The 18,492-nt window shown below is 42.2% G+C and overlaps 1 protein-coding gene across 4 annotated transcripts in view; it reads right to left on the bottom strand.

The window, feature by feature from the left end:
- The window catches only part of raph1a (Ras association (RalGDS/AF-6) and pleckstrin homology domains 1a), an 88,377-nt gene that overhangs the window by 24,545 nt on the left and 45,340 nt on the right, over nucleotides 1–18,492 (bottom strand). For 2 of the 4 annotated variants that reach the window (XM_039818103.1, XM_039818102.1), the window contains exons 4-9: nucleotides 18,373–18,481; nucleotides 17,086–17,225; nucleotides 15,081–15,323; nucleotides 14,834–14,986; nucleotides 13,491–13,670; nucleotides 6,594–6,668 (exon numbers count right to left, since the gene is read on the bottom strand). In XM_039818103.1, the coding sequence (XP_039674037.1) occupies nucleotides 6,594–6,668; nucleotides 13,491–13,670; nucleotides 14,834–14,986; nucleotides 15,081–15,323; nucleotides 17,086–17,225; nucleotides 18,373–18,481 (900 nt within the window). The remainder of the gene's footprint in view (nucleotides 1–6,593; nucleotides 6,669–13,490; nucleotides 13,671–14,833; nucleotides 14,987–15,080; nucleotides 15,324–17,085; nucleotides 17,226–18,372; nucleotides 18,482–18,492) is intronic. The other 2 variants (XM_039818104.1, XM_039818105.1) reach the window with 1 other exon arrangement.

The raw sequence follows: 18,492 nt of genomic DNA, 5'->3' as shown, positions 1-18,492 counted from the left end.
AATTTCAATTTAACCTCCTCAAAAAATGGTGACATTAACATTGCTGGGGAATGGCTGATCTCCACCAGCATCCTGATCTGGGTTGAACAACAACACCATCAACAATTAGAGTACAGTAGCTAGTCCCATTATCTGCATTGATCGGTGTTAGCTAGCACCAGGCTCATATGCTACATTTAGCTCCATTACTGCAACTGGCTGAGCTCCAACCTTCCTTTCCCAACCAGACCAACCCCCCGTTGCTTTCCCCCCTCCCCCCCCTCCCTCCCCCCCCCTCCCCCCCCCACCCCCCCCAAAACTACATGCTGTAAACTACAGACCGTAAACTGCACACTGTAAACTACAGACTGTAAACTGCACACTGTAAACTACAGAATGTAAACTACAGACTGTAAACTGCACACTGTAAACTACAGACTGTAAACTGCACACTGTAAACTACAGAATGTAAACTACAGACTGTAAACTACACGCTGTAAACTACAGACTGTAAACTGCACGCTGTAAACTACAGACTGTAAACTACAGAATGTAAACTGCACACTGTAAACTACAGAATGTAAACTACAGACTGTAAACTACACGCTGTAAACTACAGACTGTAAACTGCACACTGTAAACTACAGAATGTAAACTACAGACTGTAAACTGCACACTGTAATCTACAGACTGTAAACTGCACACTGTAAACTACACACTGTAAACTACACACTGTAAACTACACACTGCTCACTAAAATACAGACTGTAAACTACACGCTGTAAACTCCAGAATGTAAACTACAGACTGTAAACTGCACATTGTAAACTACAGACCGTAAACCGCACACTAAACTACAGACTGTAAACTACACGCTGTAAGGTACACGCTGTAAATAACAGACTGAAGACTGAACTATAGACTGATCTACAAACTGTAAGCTACACGCTGTAAACTACAGACTGTAAACTGCACACTAAACTACAGACTGTAAACTACACACTGTAAACTGCTCACTAAAATACAGACTGTAAACTACACGCTGTAAACTCCAGAATATAAACTACAGACTGTAAACTGCACATTGTAAACTACAGATTGTAAACTGCACATTGTAAACTACAGACCGTAAACCGCACACTAAACTACAGACTGTAAACTACACGCTGTAAACTACAGACTGTAAGGTACACGCTGTAAATAACAGACTGAAGACTGAACTATAGACTGATCTACAAACTGTAAGCTACACGCTGTAAACTACAGACTGTAAACTGCACACTAAACTACAGACTGTAGACTACATGCTGTAAACTACAGACTGTAAACTGCACACTAAACTACAGACTGTAAACTACACGCTGTAAACTACAGACTGTAAACTACATGCTGTAAACTACAGACTGTAAACCGCACACTAAACTACAGGCTGTAAACTACACGCTGTAAACTACAGACTGTAAGCTACATGCTGTAAATAACAGACTGAACTAAAGACTGAACTATAGACTGAACTACAGACTGTAAGCTACACACTGTAAATTACAGACTGAACTACAGACTGAACTAAAGACTGAACTACAGACTATAAGCTACACGCTGTAAATTACAGACTGAACTACAGACTGTGAACTAAAGACTGAACTACAGACTGTAAGCTACACGCTGTAAACTACAGACTGTAAACTACACACATTGAACCTGAACTTAAAGTGATGGTTCGGAGTAATTTCACCCTAGGGTCTTTGACCATGACCGACCAACACAGAACTTTTTTACCTGGGTCAAACATTGAGAGAGTTACGTGAGTAGCGTTAGCCGCTAGAATAGCTTAGAGTAATGATGGATTGTTTCTTAACATTACCCCCACTAAATGACAAAAATAAACGGTCTCACACTAGTACATATAGGTTATGCACTGATAAAGCGATGGATTGTTAAGTATTAATTCGAAGTTTATTAATAATACTTGCCTGCTGGCTTCTGCTCTCTGCTGTTGTTGTTGCTGCTTAAGATCGAAGTTTAGACATCTACAAATTATAACAACCGAAAGAGATGCAACAAAAATATTTTTAATTTAACTTATTTTTTAAAGTAAGTGCTGTAGTATAACTAGCAGGAGACAAGTAATAATTGAGGTAAGTTTGGAGACATTACCTTATTAATCATTAAATTAAAAAATATTTTTGTTGCATCTCTTTTCGGTGTTGTAATTTGTAGATGTCCCTAAGCACTCTTACTGCCCGGTAGTAACAGCAGCAGCAGCAGAGAGCAGAAGCCAGCAGGCAAGTGTAATTTACATAAACTTCTGGTGTACTTACAAATTTTACAATCCATCGTTTTATGAGTGCATAACCTATTTGTACTACTGTAGACGTTTGGTATCATTTCGGGCATTATTAGTGGGGTAATGTTAAGAGACACTTCGGATCCATTAGCCTCTGCGCTAAGCTATTCAGCTGATAACGCTACGCTACGCTAATGCTCCCAATGTTCGACCCAGGTGAAAAAAGCTTCTGGGGGGGTGTTTGGCTCGAGATCATGGTGCAAAGGACCCTAGGGTGAAATTACTCCGAACCATCACTTTAAAGATTCTTCGGGAAAGAAGAATTCACTGGTATCCAGCATACATCTGACAGTAAAATGTATTTGTGCCTCCCTTTAGGCCCAGCAATAAAAAGCATCATAGACTAGAAATCGTTGTTTCCCATCACAGTTGGCAGAGTCTGGGAAGTAGTGTACAATTTTCTTTTTCTCTATCGAATTAGAATTTCTTTGTATATTTTTGATTGACAAAGCTGTCCAAGTTCGTCTTTCGAGCATAAAATCAAAATGTCATCAACTGGAGGAGCACTTCACATATGAGTCACTGCAGAAAACAAAGTAGTTTCCCAACAATCTGCATACGGCAGTTTCCAAACACAAAGCTTGCAGTTTTCAGTCCCATAGCAAGTATTGTAAGAATCCAGCAAACCTTCAAAAAATCATCCCCAGTATTGATCTTTCCTTTTGTCAAGTTTAAATGTTTAGATTTTGCCAGATAAAAGCAGACACAGAAGCGCTGACTGTCACACTTACCTGTTCTTCTTACATCCTCATTAATATTACCATCCCAAACATTTCATTACAAGCAAACCGCGTTGTTGAAGCAGTCCTACAGCACGATCACACAGGATGCGTGTTAGCAGCTTACGTGACACTTGCACTAACATGTTTCTAAACAAGTCAGGTGCCTTCCATCACTAACACTTTATCTCTCCATCGTCCAATCAAAGGCAAGACTGCTGTGAGAAACCTATGTACAATAGCCACAAGAGATCAGTTTGTGATGTTATTTTTACTCAAATAATCTCATCATTACTCAACAAAATTATTCTCCAGGTAAAAGACATGCTGACGGAACTTTTGCGTCTGCATTTACACTGACTCCTGTGTGATCACATCCTTGTAAGACTCTTCAGTCATATACATACAGTGCCTTGCGAAAGTATTCGGCCCCCTTGAACGTTTCGACCTTTTGCCACATTTCAGGCCTCAAAAATAAAGATATAAAACTGTAATTTTTTGTGAAGAATCAACAACAAGTGGGTCCCAATTATGAAGTGGAACGAAATTCATTGGCTATTTCAAACTTTTTTAACAAATAAAAAACTGAAAAAGTGGGCGTGCAAAATTATTCAGCCCCTTTACTTTCAGTGCAGCAAACTCTCTCCAGAAGTTCAGTGAGGATCTCTGAATGATCCAATGTTGACCTAAATGACTAATGATGATAAATAGAATCCAGCTGTGTGTAATCAAGTCTCCGTGATAAATGCACCTGCTCTGTGATAGTCTCAGAGGTCCGTGTAAAGCGCAGAGAGCATCATGAAGAACAAGGAACACACCAGGCAGGTCCGAGATACTGTTGTGGAGAAGTTTAAAGCCGGATTTGGATACAAAAAGATTTCCCAAGCTTTAAACATCCCAAGGAGCACTGTGCAAGCGATAAAATTGAAATGGAAGGAGTATCAGACCACTACAAATCTACGGACCCGGCCGTCCCTCTAAACTTTCAGCTCATACAATGAGAAGACTGATCAGAGATGCAGCCAAGAGGCCCATGATCACTCTGGATGAACTGCAGAGATCTACAGCTGAGGTGGGAGACTCTGTCCATAGAACAACAATCAGTCGTATACTGCACAAATCTGGCCTTTATGGAAGAGTGGCAAGAAGAAAGCCATTTCTTAAAGATATCCATAAAAAGTGAGTCGTTTAAAGTTTGCCAAAAGCCATCTGGGAGACACACCAAACATGTGGAAGAAGGTGCTGTGGTCAGATGAAACCAAAATCGAACTTTTTGGCAACAATGCAAAACGTTATGTTTGGCGTAAAAGCAACACAGCTCATCACCCGGAACACACCATCCCCACTGTCAAACATGGTGGTGGCAGCATCATGGTTTGGGCCTGCTTTTCTTCAGCAGGGACAGGGAAGATGGTTAAAATTGATGGGAAGATGGATGGAGCCAAATACAGGACCATTCTGGAAGAAAACCTGATGGAGTCTGCAAAAGACCTGAGACTGGGACGGTAGATTTGTCTTCCAACAAGACAATCATCCAAAACATAAAGCAAAATCTACAATGGAATGGTTCACAAATAAACATATCCAGGTGTTAGAATGGCCAAGTCAAAGTCCAGACCTGAATCCAATCGAGAATCTGTGGAAAGAACTGAAAACTGCTGTTCACAAATGCTCTCCATCCAACCTCACTGAGCTCGAGCTGTTTTGCAAGGAGGAATGGGCAAAAATGTCAGTCTCGATGTGCAAAACTGATAGAGACATACCCCAAGCGACTTACAGCTGTAATCGCAAGCAAAAGGTGGCGCTACAAAGTATTAACTTAAGGGGGCTGAATAATTTTGCACGCCCAATATTTCAGTTTTTTATTTGTTTAAAAGGTTTGAAATATCCAATAAATTTCGTTCCACTTCATGATTGTGTCCCACTTGTTGTTGATTCTTCACAAAAAATTACAGTTTTATATCTTTATGTTTGAGGCCTGAAATGTGGCAAAAGGTGGAAAAGTTCAAGGGGGCCGAATACTTTCGCAAGGCACTGTACATCATATATAAAACACACCGTGCACGTGGAGTCAGGTACAGTTTGCTTTCACTCATGCCCTTTCTTGTTCTTTAAGCAATCCTTCATGCTTCATAGAAAGAAAAGAAAAAGGGCAAAATGGCCTCTGCACTCTGTCGGCTGATTTGTCTGTGACGCTGTAACCACAAACAGCCAAACCAACAGGAACCAGAGAGATGCTGTGTGAGATGCAGAAAGGGATATTTTCTCCACACATAATGCCCAGGTGTACAGTAGTCACAAAGCTTTACAGAGCAAAGGCTCAAACACAGTGAAAGTGAAAAGTAATTTAACTTACTAACTTACTTTAACTCGCTTGATTATATTGTATTATCATATTTGTCCTAAGGAGCAACATTTTAAACTTCCATACAAGTAGTAGTAATATAAAAGAAAACGATACTCGATACCTCTTTCGATACCACGGCAAAAAGAAAAAGCTCTTTTTTTACTAAGAACCTGCACAAAGTTCTGGAACAAATACGAACACATTTGTAATAATTTTAGTGTTTGATTGAAAATGTAATTGTAGATCTGTTTTTCATAGCTTTGGTACTTTGAATACATTTTTGAATGTATAATTAACAGAGATTGGGTCGTTTTAAATGCGTGGTATCAAAAAGGTATCGACGACCCGATACTTTCATTCGTTCATTACATTTTTTAAGCTAAGCATATGTTTGGTCACTCAACACTTATGAGTCTTTGACAGTAGTCCTGTTACAAATGAGGCATTTCAGACACAAAAACTGTCACAACTCAAACAGTATTAAGTGGACAGTTCAAGCTAATTAACTTCTTATGGTAATACTTATCGACTTGTTTTCATGAATGTAAAACTGCATATTTTATATCTACTATTGTGCCGCACGAAGATTGAAGCAAAGGTTAGTATATTCTACACGTGAGGCAAATTGTGATGATTTTGTGCTCTACAAAAGGTCTTTTTGAGTGACAGTTTTTGTATTGTATTTTTTTTACCATCATCACTATTTGCTCTTGCATTAAAATCAAGTCACTGTTTAATTTTATCCATTTTATTAGATTTTTTGAGTGTTCAGTCAGTAGAAACAACTTTAAAAATGCATTTCTGCCATCATGACAAACAAAATGAACACCGATTGGTTATTTTCATCAGGCCACAGTTACACTAGTGTTGCAGTTTACTGGCACAGAAAGTTACCACAAATTTAAGAGTTTTGTGATACCGCATGGGGGACACCACGTTGTATCACAGCCTCTGTAAAGCTTTGGGATCACACAGCAGCCAAATAGGACACAGTACGGCACCGTGTATTACCATCACACACACACACACACACACACAAACCGTTCTGGAGATGGCGAAGGAAGCAGGTGGAAGGGAAAGGAGTTCACATGCATTGTGGCCATGGCATGCTTCACGCATATAGACATAGATAAAGCAGGGACAGGAGGAGGTCGCCATGCAAGAGGAGAGGAGGAGCGTGCAGAAGTGAATGAGGCGTCACCTTGGTCAGCAGGTGGGAAGGTTTCCCTGCTATGTTTCTCAGAATCAGAGAGGTTTCCCTGTCCAGATAGGAGTGCTTTAAAGAGAGAGAGAGAGAGAGAGAGAGAGAGAGAGAGAGAGAGAGGTCCTGGTGATTTAATCTGGTGTTTGATTGGCTGGATGTGGCAGTTTAGCAGAAAGCTGTGTGGTGAAGCAGAGATAGAAACCTGTGAAGGAGAGCTGTACACATAATAAACAGATCACAGTAACGATGTAGGTACGCTGGGATGGCAAGTGTTAAAACACACATTAACCAACAGTCATATACATTAACTTAAGAGCTTTTTTTTTTTTCCACCCAAACTAGAAAACTAAGAACATGAGCTGAGGAGAGAAAGATTCTTGTATATCATTAAACACACTAAAGCAGTTATTTTGTGATGCAGTGCGTTCATTTCATTTCTAAAATCTTACTTTATTTCCCCCAGAACAGATGTAAAAAGAAGAAAAGGTAACTCAAATTTCTTGAAAACGTCCATCCCATCCATAACCTCTCTGAACTGAAACGATGCCGCTTCGGTGAAGCAAAGTTAGAGAGTTTGCTTCATTCCACCTGGTCAGCTCGACAACAGGCATGCAGACATCTCGATATGCACTTTCATTGATCAAGACCGTGTCTATACATCTGTGCATAGACGTTTTAGACTATACATCCATGAGTTTGGCTTTGCTGCTCGCTGCACTTTTTGTCAGTTAATGGATCTGGAAAATCCAAATTTGAACAAAGAAAACGTAACCTGTGAGGAGCTGAAGTTGGGAGAGAGTGATAGACCAAGTCAATCAATCAAATATCTTCCCAAATAGCCCCCTTTGTAAGCCTTATTGCAGATGTTTGCCACTAAAATTCAGAACTCCAAATACAAGAAGTATTTCATTTAGTACTTTAGTAGCTAAAAATGTATTTGAAGTGTTGAGTTTTCTTGGAACGGACATCTAGTAGCCAGGAGAACAACTGCATTAACTGTCATGCCATGCAGCTGTGGTGCTTTATCCGCTAGCTTAAAACCCAACTTGTGTCAAGGCTGTCTGGTCTATTAAAGGTCCAGTGTGTAACGGGTTTGGTTGTTCATTATCAAAATTTGTGTTGCCCGTTCACGAATGTCCTTTTTCATGAATATTTACCACCACCATCAATTCCAAATATTCCTTTTGGCTTGACATTTTACATTTGCATGAACTGTGGCAGACGCTCCATATTCATGCGCCATCTTGAAATATGTTAGCCGGTAAGGGACATACTGCTCCGCCTTTCGCGTTTTCGCTGTCACACGCATAGGCGCGGGAAGTAGGGGTGCTGGAGGTGCTGCAGCACCCCCTGTTAGCAAACTGCGATGACAATAAAATGATCGCTTATGAATATCTCTGGTTGTTTTTTCTGTGCCACGAAATGTTGTATGTGACGTTTGGGGTGTGGGATGAAAAGAGGGATAATTTTAGTAACAAGAGGGCTTTTCACCGAGGTGGAACAGCTGATCCACTTGTGCCTCTGTTTACCAGTGTCTACTGCTGACTCCGAAAGGTCTTTCTCAGCTCTTCGCCGCCTGAAGACCTGGCTCTGTAGCACTCACTCAGAGTACACTCAGGGTTTAGGGACATTTTGGATGATCTGGATATTCAGGGTCTCATGGCAGAGTTTATTAGACGAACTCCAGAGCGCAAATCTACGTTTTGTGTACCGAAATCATCGTAAGTAGAGACACGTTGTCTAATCTCTGCGTCTTTTTCCTGCCGCCGTGCAGGCGGTAGCCTATATTTAGCCTAGTATGATTGTGATTTATAGCACGTATGCCTATTAAGAAACAAATAGTCTGTAACTTTTTAAAATTTGTCACATACTTCGCTGTTTGTTGTTCTGAGTTCGTTGTGCAGTACGCACCGTCAGCTCAGCTGTAGCCTCCTTCATGGAGGGGAGGGGAGGGGAGAGACAGAGGTAGAGTGGTCTGCACCCCCCCCCCCCAGCACCCCCTGCCGAAAATGTCTTCCCACGTGTCTGGTCACATGATAAACTCACAGGTGCTGCTAATGGGTATCGTAGCTTCCCGGCCCCGGCAAGTTTGAAGAAGGAAACATGGAGGACCACACGTATTCAAAATACAAATTTCAGGAACAGGAGTTTTCTTCGCCCAGAAAAAGAAAAAGGAGATTGAAAAGAGCAAGAGACCGGCTTTTTGAAGCGTGCAGGCTACCATAGCTGTAAAAGTAGTACTTTGAACTGCGTGGCGCGAGAGAGTTGATAGCGATATATGATCTCAACACTAGATGGGAGAAATTCCCACACATCGGACCTTTAAAGCTGCTGCATTACATTCTGGTATACTTGCTGTTCTTGTTGAAATTGAAATGACTCTGAATGTTTTTTTTCTTCTTTCTTCTCCCTGAATGGATGTTGATCTAAAACGACATTTTTTTCAAATAACTCCTCGCTCTTTGATTTCTGATGAGACATTTGTGTTTAAGGATTTTAATGAGCTCTCTTAACACCTGAACTGCCATTGAATCAAATGTAAAAACACTACTATTTTTTTTTTTTTTATCTTCATATTTACGCACATATATTGCATTTTTTGTCCAAGAGAAGAGATAAGAAACTGTACTGGGAAGCTCTCACACATTGTCCATTATGCTGTTTAGGGAAAAAAAAAAAAAAAAAAGTACACTGATACAACCAGTGTACGGTTTCCCAGTGAAGTCTGTTGTCTCGATATACTGTAGAACACAAAGTGGGCCACAGCCCTGTTAACATTTCTTTGGGAAATAAAGGTTAAATAATTTAAACAGAAACAAGTATACAGTCACTACTGCCTCTGGGTTTACACACACACCCACACACTTACACACTTGCACACTTAAGTCCAGGCCAGCAGGAAACCAGACAGATTTGCATTAATTATTTATTTGCTATATTATTGACTGCATTACTCATATTTTCTGTGAATTCCACAGGCATGGGACAAATCTGTGGCTCGGTGAGCTTTATATAATCCCACATGCAGGCTCATGCAGCAGTGCTGTGAGTCACCAGGTCACCCTGAGCAGGTTCTTACTGGGAACACTGGGGTCCAGCATACAGCCCCGCTGGGTCCTACCTGTTTTACTGGAGCAAGGGAGACATTGAGAAACAAGGAGTCGTTTGTGGTGGAAGGTAGTGCTGTGGTTGTCAGGGGTGGCCAAGAGTCAGAAATATAGTTCCTTCAATTTCATAATACCTTGGTCCAAATCCAGTTTGCTTTTCTGATCTGAGGTTTTATATTTCCCAGTATTTTTGTTTTGTAACAATAATTACCACTTCATCATAATTAATATTTTAATTGAATCTAATTAAAAAACAAAAACAAAAAAAAAAGTCCCAACAAGGGATATTGTTGAACTTGGATAGCCATTTAGTGTTGTTTGAAATAAAAAAATATACACTCAAACACTCATGTTCTTATCTTCAATAATCTCATGTGTGTGCTTCAATCACTAGAAACCATTTTATAGAAAGCATTAGTTCTCTCTTGATAAACACAGATTACAAATAATATTTAGGTCAAAGGCAAGCACATGATTACAGTCAGCTTTTCCCTTTGGCCAAGATCGACATCAAAGTGTGTGTGCCCGTGTGTGTTGATGCCCTCTAGGATACATTCATAAGAAGAGAAAGCTGCTATATGCAGTCTGACTGGGATGTTTAAGATTCTGTGCAATCAAAATAGTGTAATTCAGTATCTGCTGTATCTAATGTACCTGTATATCATGATGCGCACAGAATGTGGTTCCAACTGTGGACTTAAGAGCCCGTTCCTGCTGAAAAATCTGACCTTATTATCATTTATGATACATGAGTAAATACGTAGACTTTCTCATCAATGAGTGTATGTAGTAGTAGGGCTGGAAGTTACAGTTTCACTCTCAAATAATTCATCTTCCATTCACGATACTGTCCGTTCATCACAATGTAATCAGTTTGAGGCTCATCAGGCAGCAGAGGCCCCACGCAGGCTCAATGCCAAATCACCTGAACTACCATGCAAAAAATTAGTTGGATTTTGGATTGGGTTTGTTGAAGAGGTGTCTCAAGCTGCTGCTTGCTTGTCTGACCTCAGCTCTAACCAATAACTGACAAAGATGGAAGCTAGCAGTAAACCCCCAGGCTTGTTCCCAAGAAGAGTCCAGAACGACTAATCTAACTAAAATGGAAGGTGTCTGTCTGTCTGTCTGTCTGTCTGTCTGTCTGTCTGTCTGTCTGTCTGTCCTTCGATTTCCTCGACAACCGTTCATCCGATCCACTTTACACTAGCTGGGTGCATTGCTGAGGACCCAAGGAAGTGCAGTGTCAAGTGTGAGCTTTTAAGATCTACGGGACATATTCATTAGCATTGCGTTATGTACACATGATGTAGTGTATTGAGAGGGGAGCCCTATTAACGGTCACACCGCCCGAACGGCATGCTGGGTACAGCTGGCTCTCCTTCACTTGCTACAGTACAAATGAAAAAAAGAGAGACCGGTGATGTTACATTGTAGCAAACTCAAATATTTCCAGCATCAGCGACGTTCCTGGAAATAGACCGGTCCCAGAGCAAACGTATACTCTAGCATTGCTCGGGGACGCAACTATTTCATGGCAGGTGTGTTGCTCAGGACCCAAGGAAGCACAGTGTCGAGCGTGACGTTGTTTGGATGAGCGGGTTTCCAGGAATACCGGAGGCCACACAATCGGCCCGTTCCCAACAGACACGTTTTGAATGGACACTGCACTACAAGTTTAAATATGAATTGTACCTCGTTCCTGAACCTTCCTAAAGCCCAACAATAAGCACGTCAGTGACCTTTTGTCTTTTCTTCTCTCATTCCTTGGCATTATGTTGAAAGGCGAAGGCTATCGTGTACTAATGTAGCCTAAAAACAATGACCTCCCTAGTCCCATTTCAAGCTAGGATTTATGACACAGCGCTACTCTGACAATCAGTACTCAATTTAACCTTTATTACTCCAAACAATTCAATGGGGATGTTATTTTACTGAGAGAAAAACAAAGTCCAAACACTAGGTAATGCTCTCATGAACATATTGGTAATTCAATATGTCCATGGGAGCATTACCTAATGTGCAAACTCTATTTTTCTGTCTTTTAGGTACAAGTTCTTCTGTCCAGCGCCTAGTATTCATCGTCTAGATGTGCGTGCTTTTGTAAACCTTTTCGGATGTTATTTCCTCTGTCCTTAATAAACGCACAGAGTGAGTGTCTAAAGGAGAGGAAGACTCAGTGATTCAAACTGCAGTAGTCCCAGTTTCTAATGAGCTGGACTCATGGGAGCAACGCTCTGGGCAAAGAACAGCACATCCTCTCCTCTAATCCCTGGCTTTGTTTTCTCTCCCCTTCTCTTTCTCTGTATTGGTACTCTATCTTGTCTCTGTGTCACTCTTTGCTTCTCTCGCTCTCTCTCTGTGGGTTTCCAGCATCGCCTTCCCCTTGTTCGTTTATCATCTGTGGCCATTTGCTGACTCACTCTGGCCTCTCATCTCATTATTCTAATTTTATTCATGCCGGCCTCTGTACTCTCGGCCTCTGTACTCTCTGGAGTATCTGTGTATGCGCTGGGTGAATTTGGAGCAGTAACCCAGTTTCCTTCTCACTGAACAGGGTTTGTGTTCCCAGTGCAGCTCCTTTGGTTTCTTGTTTGGGTTGAACATTGGCGTTTACAAGGCTTCGGGTTAAATGCCCTCAGCAGCCACCAGGGCCAGAAACAAAAGAGGGATTGATTTATAAATAAGGTAGTCCTATATCCACAACGTTCCACTTCCGGGAGTGCTCCGTTACCGCCGAAAAATTCCGCCGATGTCCGTTACCTTCCGCTTTCTTTGTGTTGGAATTTTAAACTCTGGTGGATTTGTGAGGACTATGGTTAACTGCTCCTCAGATCTCTGCAGGGGAAATTCAGACAGCTAGCTAGACCATCTGTCCAATCTGAGTTTTCTGTTGCACGACTAAAACAACTTTTAAACGCACACGTTCCACCAAAACAAGTTCCTTCCCGAGGCTGTTTTGCAGCGGCACCGTGGCTCCGTGCGGAGCTTAGCGCCGCCCATGACGATTGCGAATGGTTTAAAGAAATGGCAATAAACCAGAGCACGTTTTCCTCCCATCCCGGAATGCTGTGTGGACTAGCCAGACCCTCCTTCACAGCGCTGTGGAGGAAGGTCAGGCAAAGCGAGACTAACATTAATGTAACCGATTGTGTTAAACTGGCTTCTGTATCGTCTAGTATCGGTCGCAGGCCCCTGAACTGAATCATAATCGTATCGTGGCAAACTTTGGGACATCAGTAAATGTATCGTTGTTCTAAGAATCAATATAATATCGTATGGCGAGAAAACATGTGATTTACCCCCCTAGTTAAAACACCATCGGTCCAGCTGCTAAACACCTGAAAACTAAACAGTCAGCTTTTCCCTTTGGCCAAGATCTGACCAATGACATCAAGGTGTGTGCTGATCCCCTCTAGGACACATTCATAAGAAGAGAAAGCTGCCAAACAACAGTCTGATCTGAATGTAGATGTTCTCTTACCGAAGAAACAATTCGCACATTCAACAATTCTTCTGTGCAGGTGCGTATAAAACCGTAAAACCCTGCACTCTGCTCTTGCTTAAGCATCGCCATTTATTAAAGAAAACTAACGTTTCGGTCCCTCTGGACCTTCATCAAGAGTATATCTGCCAAGAGGTTTTCTTCCAACATGGTGCCAATCTTAAACACATTTAAACAGAACCATAATGTATTCATCATTAGTATCTGAAAAAAAGCAAAGTGAGGGTAAGCCAAACATACACATCATTAATTCATTCGTTTTGTCAATAAAAAGTGAGCATGTACCTCTGTATGGGGATGACTTTGACTGGCTCCTTCAGCCGAGGGCATAACTGAAGGCTGCTGGCCGTCTGATTCATTCGAGCGAAGAACGCTGTCCAGCGAGTCCATGGACGAGGCAGAGTTCACAGAAACCCCGGATGCCGAGGTGACGGAGGAGCGCGACGAGTGAACGATTGAACGCGCCTAAAGAGAAAGAGAAAGAGAAGAGAAGCCGCAGTTCAGAAAACAGATGGTTTGTCAAATCTAGAGAAACCAAAAAGTTTGGAGTGGAGACATGACGGCAACTGAAAAGCTCAAACTATTAGGTTTACAGTATAGATAGAGGGTGTAGAGGAGTTGTAGTCCAGACCACCTAAACCGAGACCAAGTCATCACCAAGACCAGAGTGTATCGAGACCAAGACTTTGAGGGGTTGAGACCGAGTCAAGACCGAGGCAGGGCGAGACCGAGTCAAGACCAAAATCAGACCAGTGCTAGAGATGGGCAATATATCAATATTAAAATTATAATTAATTATATCGATATTGTGATATGAGACTAGATATCGTCTTAGATTTTGGATATCGTAATATGGCTGTATGTGCTGTATGTATGGAGTGTTGTCTTTTCCTGGTTTCAAAGGCTGCATTACAGTAAACTGATGTCATTTTCTGAACTAACCAGACTGTTCTAGCTGTTCTATTATTTGCCTTTACACACTTAGTCATTATATCCACATTACTGGTGATTATTTATCAAAAATCTTGCGTAAATATTTTGTGAAAGCACCAATAGTCAACACTACAATATTGCTGCGGTATGAATATCGAGGTATTTGGTCAAAAATATCGTGACATTTGATTTTCGCCATATCGCCCAGCCCTAACCAGGGCCATAGCCAGAGCTTCCCCCGTCTCCCGCACTCACTTTCTTGGGAGTGTGTGTTAAGGGGGGCGGGGAGAGGGGGTCAACAGTAACAAATTTCAAATGAGAAATGAGTCAAGTTATTGGTTGCATTTGAAGCAGGAAGTTTTACATCCAAACACAGTAATGATGACATCAAATTAGACAATGAGCAGGCGATATCCCTGCAGTTGTGGTCTTGACCGGTCTTGAAATAAAATCCAGAGTCCTGTTTATCCGAGACCGAGTATTGAGTAAAATTGCGGTCGATTCCGAGAAGAGCTCTTCAAAAAGACCGATCTTGAGTGCTACAACACTGGGGTGTAGTATGCTGCACGTTTTTTCAAACATCAGTCAAACATTCTGATGCTGAAACACATTTGGACACACTGTAACTGATGAACTGTGAAAAGGAATCAACACCAAATCCAAAAGGCCCGAGGCCACTTTGAAGCTTGGTTTACCTCGTGTTCGCTGACTGTGCCGACTGATCCCGTGCGCCGATGTTGGCGCTGAGACGATCCGGGTCGGCGCATCGTGGCTGACGTATAGCAGGAGGCGGAGCTAAGGGAGTGTGAGGAGGTCTGACGAGCAGCTTCATCCATACTGAGAGACGCCTGACGGGTGAGCAGAGGCGAGAAAGGAAAAGGTCGGAATCATACAGCATACAAATATATATATATATTGTATAAATTCCCACATTGCACACACCTTCTCCAGCTGGGCAGTGATGTCGTCAAGACTGAAGTTAGAGGCCAGTGCTGGTCTCCCATGATGCCCGGTGGGAGCTCTGATGGTGCCAGCAGGTGAAGCTCTGGTGCTGCTGCTGCTACTGCTCGCCCCGCTGCTGCCCCCTCCGCCGCTAACACTGTTACTGCTGCTACCGCCGCCGCCGCCGCTGCTCCCTGCTGGCTGCTGCCGGCTACTGCGCCCTGCTGGAGGCTTCTGACGGACCTGGAGACGGGAGGAAGGAGTGCGTTTAGACTCGGTGAGAGTTAGCGAGCCACACTATGAGAAAAAGACCCAAGACTAATCCTTCTTCTCTTATGTACACTACTTTGAGTCCATGAAAAGCGCTATATAAATTCAATTTATTATTATTATTATTAGATATCGTCGCTGTCAGGCAAAAAAAAAAAACCTTCAATGTCCAAAACCGTTGCTTCTCTCTGGAAAAGAAATACAAAAGGCTTATTGGACGACATTTTATTGAGCTATTTACCTCCGACAAAGTCAGCTGAAATTGGCTTGTCACTGTTGAAAAATATTTGTAAAACTAGACAGACCGATGTAAAGGGTGACCATCGGCATCGATTTATGAAAATATGGAATTTTGTGGGTGAGAATTCTGCATTTATTTTACTTTACTTTACTTTACAGGTCCCATGACATGGTGCTCTTTGGATGCTTTTATATAGACCTTAGTGGTCCCCCAATACTGTATCTGAAGTCTTTTATATAGGCCTTAGTGGTCCCCTAATACTGTTTCTGATGTCTCTTTTATATAGACCTCAGTGGTCCCCTAATACTGTATCTGAAGTCTTTTATATAGGCCTTAGTGGTCCCCTAATACTGTATCTGAAGTCTCTTTTATATAGACCTCAGTGGTCCCCTAATACTGTATCTGAAGTCTCTTTTATATAGACCTTAGTGGTCCCCTAATACTGTATCTGAAGTCTCTTTTATATAGACCTTAGTGGTCCCCTAATACTGTATCTGAAGTCTCTTTTATATAGACCTTAGTGGTCCCCTAATACTGTATCTGAAGTCTCTTTTATATAGACCTTAGTGGTCCCCTAATACTGTATCTGAAGTCTCTTTTATATAGACCTTAGTGGTCCCCTAATACTGTATCTGAAGTCTCTTTTATATAGACCTTAGTGGTCCCCTAATACTGTATCTGAAGTCTCTTTTATATAGACCTTAGTGGTCCCCTAATACTGTATCTGAAGTCTCTTTTATATAGACCTTAGTGGTCCCCTAATACTGTATCTGAAGTCTCTTTTATATAGACCTTAGTGGTCCCCTAATACTTTATCTGAAGTCTCTTTTATATAGACCTTAGTGGTCCCCTAATACAGTATCTGAAGTCTCTTTTATATAGACCTTAGTGGTCCCCTAATACAGTATCTGAAGTCTCTTTTATATAGACCTTAGTGGTCCCCCAATACTGTATCTGAAGTCTTTTATATAGGCCTTAGTGGTCCCCTAATACTGTTTCTGAAGTCTCTTTTATATAGACCTTAGTGGTCCCCTAATACTGTATCTGAAGTCTCTTTTATATAGACCTTAGTGGTCCCCTAATACTGTATCTGAAGTCTCTTTGCTGAAATTCAGCCTTGGTGCAGAATTACAGCCACTAGAGCCAGTCCCACAATGAGCTTTCCTTAGGATGTGCCATTTCTGTGTCTGTAGCTATTGAGGAGGAGAGAGAGAGGGGGGGGGGCAAGGTGGAGGGTGGGGGTGTGGCCTTGACCAACTGCCACTTTGCTCTTTTGAAAGCCATGATGTCTCTCTCTCATGGGTGGGCCAAATTCTCTGGGCGGGCAAAGCAGAGAAAGGGGAGGTAACCTTGCTCCTTATGACCTCATAAGGAGAAGATTCCAGATCGGCCCATCTGAGCTTTCATTTTCTCAAAGGCAGAGCAGGATACCCAGGGCTCGGTTTACACCTATCACCATTTCTAGCCACTGGGGGACCATAGGCATGTGTGTACCTTGGTGTCGGTCAACCCCAGGCGAGCCATGCTGCCGGCGCTGTTGGGTTTTGCGTTGACGGTGCTGAGTTCCTGTTCGATCGAGCAGAGATCCGCCATGAGAGCGTCAAGGTCCACGTTCTCCCCCTGGTTCAACGCCTCTGCAGACACAGAAACATCAGCGTGTGAGATGTGGAGGAGAGAGAGAGAGAGAGAGACACTAGTCTGGATCAAGGGGAAATATACATTCTCAGGATAAAGGCTGACATCGCGTCTGTGTGTTTCCATTCTCAAAATCCCTTCGCTTCGGGAAACAACAACAACAACAAACTTCAAGCTACGCGCTGAAATTGGCAAGTTTTGAAGAAAAATTTGGGTCCTATTGCTGTGGACGAAGTACACGCGGTCAGGGTGCGATTTGCCGGAGGTGGATGTGTGGGATGTCTAGCCATCAGTACATATCCCTGCCTTTGCTCGATTATTTTTATGCCCAGTGGACAAAATATACTGATCAATGTTACTTACAATAAAACATATATTATATACCTAAAATTGTATAGTATTTTGAACTAAGTAAAGCGCTGTAACCTGAACACCAATATGAGACTGCGCTCCGGCTACAGGCACGGCCAGATGACGGTCTTTTCAGGGGGCCGTGGTAGTTGTGTTGAGCCAGAAAAAGTGAGCGTCGCGTGGCGATGACCGTTAACGTTTAGGCACCAAAGCGACTCGTTAAGTTTAGGCAAAAGATCGGATTTGGATTCTAACGCTCCCGAGGAACCAACGAGCGTTTCCTGGGCGAAATATGTGAATATGTGATGTCGGATCGGTCAATGAATAATCAATAGACTCTTGAGGATATCGGAGCCGTTGCGAGCCACGATATAGCGTTTGAAATGAAGCTAGCTTAGTAAGGAAGCTAGTTAGTTAACTCAGCAACGCACAAATGTAACCTTACCTCACCTGATGGCTTTTATCCAACGACGATGTTGTGCTATTTCATTTTGAGATTATTTTCCATTGGACATTGAAGTGTTTTGGCGTGGCTGGCCGATTGGCTCTATATCCATGGTATTGGAAGGGGGATTTCATTCTTGCACGTTTTGTTTTGATCAAAAAACTAATCGCACCCTGCACGTGGCGATACACTGGTAAGAGCAAATGGCGTTTAACCATGTATCCAGCTAATTTAAATAGCTCACGTTACTGTATTGTGTGAGCAGTCAACTTCATTTATTATTTGTTTGTTTTCTTTTGCGGGGTGCAAATGTTCCAAATCAAAGTGCAATGGAATAAAAGTGTCCAAACCGTTGATGTTGTAGATGGAGAATCTGTAGGAGAAGTTGGCCATGTTGGTCTCTTGTCTGAGGGGAGCTTCCTGCTGAGGCGGTTGCTCCGGGCGACCATCATCCAGACTCTGAAACAGAC

The sequence above is a fragment of the Perca fluviatilis genome, chromosome 12, assembly GCF_010015445.1.
Source record: "Perca fluviatilis chromosome 12, GENO_Pfluv_1.0, whole genome shotgun sequence".
Lineage (NCBI taxonomy): Eukaryota > Metazoa > Chordata > Actinopteri > Perciformes > Percidae > Perca > Perca fluviatilis.
Note: the sequence above shows the minus strand (reverse complement) of the source record. Positions and strands in the feature narration are given on the sequence as shown.